This window comes from Pristis pectinata, chromosome 12, assembly GCF_009764475.1.
Source record: "Pristis pectinata isolate sPriPec2 chromosome 12, sPriPec2.1.pri, whole genome shotgun sequence".
Taxonomy (NCBI): domain Eukaryota; kingdom Metazoa; phylum Chordata; class Chondrichthyes; order Rhinopristiformes; family Pristidae; genus Pristis; species Pristis pectinata.
In genome coordinates, this window is record NC_067416.1 from 51,416,902 (window position 1) to 51,422,426 (window position 5,525).

General features: G+C 48.9%; 1 protein-coding gene across 1 annotated transcript; it reads right to left on the reverse strand.

Annotated features, from left to right (window-relative positions):
- Nucleotides 1-553: 553 nt before the first annotated feature.
- Nucleotides 554-5,164, reverse strand: LOC127576408 (zinc finger protein 239-like). Its single transcript, XM_052026918.1, has 4 exons — nucleotides 4,961-5,164; nucleotides 1,581-1,777; nucleotides 1,101-1,349; nucleotides 554-761 (listed from the first exon to the last, which is right to left on the reverse strand). Exons 1-4 carry the CDS (start codon nucleotides 5,162-5,164, stop codon nucleotides 554-556), a joined length of 858 nt encoding a protein of 285 aa, XP_051882878.1.
- Nucleotides 5,165-5,525: the final 361 nt, after the last annotated feature.

The following is a 5,525-nucleotide window of genomic DNA, read 5'->3' on the forward strand; positions in this document are numbered from 1 at the left end:
GTGGAGCAGAAAAACTGGAAGGCACCAGATGGGCTGAATGGCCTCTCTTTCTGCTGTTCATTGTTACATTGCAGAGACAGGAAGGCCTTAGAGAAAGTGTTTCAAACAGAACTGCTTTATTTTAATCAGAGATCCAGAACATTGAACTCTTAACTCAGTGAAAGAGATTACAAAAGAAAATCAACTATGCCCAATAAATAGGGTTCAATCCCGGGCGAGATCAGCAGTGTCGACAGAATCCGACCCCCGTGAACACCTGCAACACTTGTGAACTTGCACTAGATTTCAGTAGCAGTGATGGTTGTATATTGAGCATGTTTAATCTTTACCCCAGAGTGAACTCGCTGGTGCATCACCAGACTGGATGACATAGTGTATCCCTTCCCACATGTAGGGCAGGCAAAGGGCCTGTCCCCGCTCTGAACCTGCTGGTGTGTCAGCAAATGGCATGACCAATTGAATCCCTTTCCACATTCGGAGCAGGTGTACGGCCTCTCCCCAGTGTGAACTCGCTGGTGTCTCAACAAATGGGACGAATCAGTGAATTGTTCCCTCACTCGGAGCAGGTGTATGGCTTATCCCCGGTGTGAACTGTCTGGTGTGTCAGCAAGTAGGACGACCGAGTGAATCCCTTACCGCACGTTGAGCAGATGAAAGGCCTCTCCCTGGTGTGAACTCTCTGGTGTGTCCGCAAATTTGACGATCGAGTAAATCCCATCCCGCACTTGCAGCAGGTGTACGGCCTCTCTCCGGTGTGAACTCTGTGGTGTGTCAGCAAATGTGATGACTGAGTGAATCCCTTACCGCACTCCGAGCAGGTATATGGCTTCTCCCCAGTGTGAACTCGCTGGTGTATCAGCAGCTCATACGACTGAGTGAATCCCTTCCCACACTCGGAGCAGGTGTACGGCCTCTCCCCGGTGTGAACTCGCTGGTGTCTCAACAAATGGGACGAATCAATGAATCCCTTTCCACACTCGGAGCAGGTGTACGGCCTCTCCCCGGTGTGAACTCTCTGGTGCATCTGCAAATTTGACGACCGGGTAAATCCCTTCCCGCACTCGGAGCAGGTGTATGGCTTCTCCCCGGTGTGAACCCGCTGGTGTATCAGCAGCTCAGACGACTGAGTGAATTTCTTCCCACACTCGGAGCAGCTGTATGGCTTCTCCCTGGTGTGAACCTGCTGGTGTCTCAGCAGCTGCGACGACTGAGTGAATCCCTTACCACACGTTGAACAGGTAAATGGCCTCTCCCCAGTGTGAAATCTCTGGTGCGTCTGCAACTGGGACAACCGAGTGAATCCCTTCCCACACTCGGAGCAGGTGTACGGCCTCTCTCCGGTGTGAACTCTCTGATGTGTCAGCAAATAGGACGAACGAGTGAATCCCTTCCCGCACGTCGAGCAGATGAACGGCCTCTCCCCGGTGTGAATTCTCTGGTGCGTCAGCAAACTGGACGACCGAGTAAATCCCTTCCCGCACTTGCAGCAGGTGAACGGCCTCTCCCCGGTGTGAACCCTCTGGTGTATCAGCAGCTCAGACGACTGAGTGAACCCCTTCCCACACTCGGAGCAGGTGTACGGCTTCTCCCCAGTGTGAATTCTCTGATGCCTCAGCAAAAGGGACGACGAAGTGAATCCCTTCCCGCACTTGGAGCAGGTGTATGGCTTCTCCCCACTGTGAAGTCTACGATGCCTCAGCAAAAGGGACGAACAAGTGAATCCCTTCCTGCACTCACAGCAGGTGTATGGCTTCTCCCCGGTGTGAACTCTGTGGTGCTTCAGCAAAAGGGACGACCGAGTGAATCCCTTCCCGCACTCACAGCAGGTGTACGGCCTCTCTCCGGTGTGAACCCGCTGGTGTATCAGCAGCTCAGACGACTGAGTGAATCCCTTACCGCACTCGGAGCATGTGTACGGCTTCTCCCCGGTGTGAACTCTCTGATGCCTCAGCAAAAGCGACGACCAAGTGAATCCCTTCCCGCACTCGGAGCAGGTGTACGGCTTCTCCCCAGTGTGAACCCGCTGATGTATCAGCAGGTCAGACGAATGAGTGAATCCCTTCCTGCACTCACAGCAGGTGTACGGCCTCTCCCCGGTGTGAACTTGCTGGTGTATCATCAGGCTAGAAAAATGAGTGAATCCTTTCCCACACATTGAGCAGGAGAACGGCCTCTCCCCAGTGTGAATTCACTGTTGTGTTTGAGATTCGCATAAACAAATTCTCTGCTTTTTCTATCCTGTAAAAGAAATTTACAGAAGTCATCAATAGGTATAGGACAGCATTTCAGCTGAGATTTAGACTCTGTAGCGAGCTGTTGTTCCAATGACAAACACAACCTTGAGAAACATCATCATCTTCCATCTAGAAACATTCCAGGCACCCAAACTGGCATCAAAATCTCTGGTTGTCTTTCCATCTAAAATCAGAATGGGCCATTTCTGCCACTTCCCTTTGTTCTACCCGTTGCCTCACTCACCTACTCTGCCACTGAAATTCAATGTGTTTTCTGTCTTTCACTGTTAAAAGGGGTATCAAACCCAAAACATTACCTCCTTCTGCAGATGGAGACACAAGAGACTGCAGATGCTGGAAATGTGAAGCAACACATAAGGGAGCTGGAGGAACTCAAAGTGGGTCAGGCGGCATCTATGGAGGGAATTGGACAGTCAATGTTTTGGGTGTTGATGGTGTTCGACTTGGCGATTGTATTAGTTTATTATTGTTACTTGTACCGAGGTACAGTGAAAAACGTGTCTTGCATACTGATTGTACAGGTCAATTCATTGCACAGTGCAGTTACATTGAGTTAGTACAGAGTCCATTGTGGTAGTACAGGTAAACACAATAACAGTACAGAGTAAAGTGTCAGAGCTACAGAGAAAGTGCAGTGCAGGTCGACAATAAAGTGCAAAGTCACAAGGTGGATCGTGAAGTCAGAGTCCATCTGATTGTACAAGGGAACCATTCAATAGTCTTATCACAGTGGGGTAGAAGCTGGCCTTGAGCCTGGTGGTATGTGCCCTCAGGATCATTGAACATGAAGGGTAGACAATTAGACTCACTTGTTGGAGATTGTCATTGTGTGGCAGTTTTGTGGTCCAAATGTTATTTGCCACTTAATATTCCAGAATAGAAGTGTTAGATCCCATTCTATATCCAGACAGAATAGAACATGTTCTCAGTAGCAGAAGGTGCCGAGGACATTGAACATAGTTTAGTTGTAAAATTATCATAAGTGACAAAGATTTTTGTTTCTTCAACACAGTGTTAACTGACACAATTTAGCCACATGGGTAAATAACTTTCACAACACGTTTTGTTTTTATTCACTGGGAGTTGGACTTAGTCACTTTTTTGACCTCAGTCCCAACTATAGCTGTTACCTGCAATGATTTGGACATCAGCAGTGTTTGGAGACCTGTCCCAATCTCAGTTTGCTCATCTGTGTGTCCCGACTGCTTGCAGAGCAAAGGCAAAGTGCTTTTTGCAGCAGAATCAATGGCCGCATTTATACCCACAATCCCCAGGGCTCCAAAACAGTCCCAGCAAAACAGTCATTCACCAGCCGGGGACTGGAGTACACCTTGGGCCGGGCCAGCAGAGAAAGCAGCAAAATCAAAAAACCTGCAAGTGCCGGAGATCTGAAATAAAAAAGGAAAATGCTAGAAACTGGTCAGACAGCATCTGTGGGAAGAGAATCAAATCATGTTTCAGGTTGGAAACCCTTTGTCAGAACCAACAAAGTGAAAAAACAAGTTTTAAATTGCAGATAAGATGGGGAATGGATAAATACACCATTAAAACCACAGGAAGTGGGAACAGGAGTAGAACATTCAGCGCCTCAAGCCTGCTTTGCCATTCAGCAAGATCATGGCTGACTTTCCTGCCCTGTCCCCATAACCCTCGATTCCCCGACTGATTAGGAATCCATCCCAACCTGAAATATACCCAAGGACTCTGCCACACAGTTCTCTGTAGCAAGATGTTGCAAAGACTCAAGCTTCTGAAAGAAGAACTTCCTCTTGTCTCACTTTTAAATGGGCACTAGTAAATTTCTCTTTCATAAGGCAATGCTAACTGCTCAATAAGTTATGATTTTTCAAACAATCAATCAGATAAAAGAGCAGTCTCCAGACTAAAACATTAACTGTATTTCTCTTTCCACAGATGCTGCCTGACCTGCTGCATTGTCCAGCAGTTTCTGGTTTTACTTCAGATTCTGGCATCTGCAATTTCTCTTTCAAAACAGGGCAAAGAGAACGTTGCCGATTGAGAATGCCTCAGCAACCCTGGCCTCACCCTTAGTTTACACATCTGTCAGTGATTGAGATGAATGAGGGCAGGTAGTGAGAGAGAAATCAAACACAAAGATATTTTATTAACTGTGAAACACATGCTGCAGCTGTTGCTGGAACCACAGGCCTCAGCAACAGTTCTGGTCCCATTTCACAGCGTGAACATTGCCTTTTCTCCAACTGCCTTTGTTAGTCTATTAACCAGAAAGGTCGATAAAGCATAGAGCGAGGCTCGTGCTGCCGAAGTGAAGCCAATCAGAGCTGCTCATTTTCCGCCCTCATCTATCCCTCTCTCCCATCCCCCCAATTCTCCTTCCCCTTCCCATCTATCCCTATTCCCCCCATCTATCTCTCCTCCCTCCCCAAATCTATGCCTCCCCCCATCTATATCTCCCACCCCCTGCCCAAACCTCCCTGTAAGTTACTTTTGCTCTCTCCCAGCTCTAACAAAAGGGTCTCCGACTTGAAAAGTTCCCTGTTTCTCTTTCCACAGACGCTGCCCTCACCTGTTGAGGGCTTCCTGCACTCACTGGGTTTGGTTTGATTTAAAGCACGAAAGTGCCTGGGTCCTACGTGTGGAGCGGGAGGGAAAAGGGGAGAGAAAGGCCGGGACTGCTCAGTGTGGCCGCCTGCAGTGGTCCTGCAGCCCACACGGATTCTTACCCCAACCGTGGGCCGGACCCCGGACTTGATGAAACCCACGCTGCAGCGCTCCCCTCCTGCCTGCTGCCGACACCCACAAAACTTCCTGGTCCAAGGTGGCACGCAAATGACATCACCTGCATTGCATGCCTGCGCAGTGGGCTCGCTCACTGCAGCCGAGCTCTTTCTCGGCCGCGGTGGCTCTTGGTTAAATTCGGCTGCCATGCAAACCAACCTGAATAGCGCTTTTAAATAGCTTTGTTCTCGACCGCAAATCATTCTGCCGACAATAACTGTGTGATGAAGGAAACACTGTTGTCAGTCTATGCACGGAAAGCTTCAGAGATCTATCCTCTGATCTACAAACGATATCCCTGGTTTATCTCATCATGAGACACAATATCAGGCTCACGTGTCTGCTGATGACATTCACCTCTCCAACGTTTCCAGTGTCCCAGATCTATCACCGTGTTCGACCAACACCCAATGTTTAACGCGCGGAAATGTTCTGCAAGCGAACCGTGTGAAGCCTGAAGCCGGTGTCTTTGGTCCCCGCCACTCAGCTCACTGGCCCCATTCCCAGGAG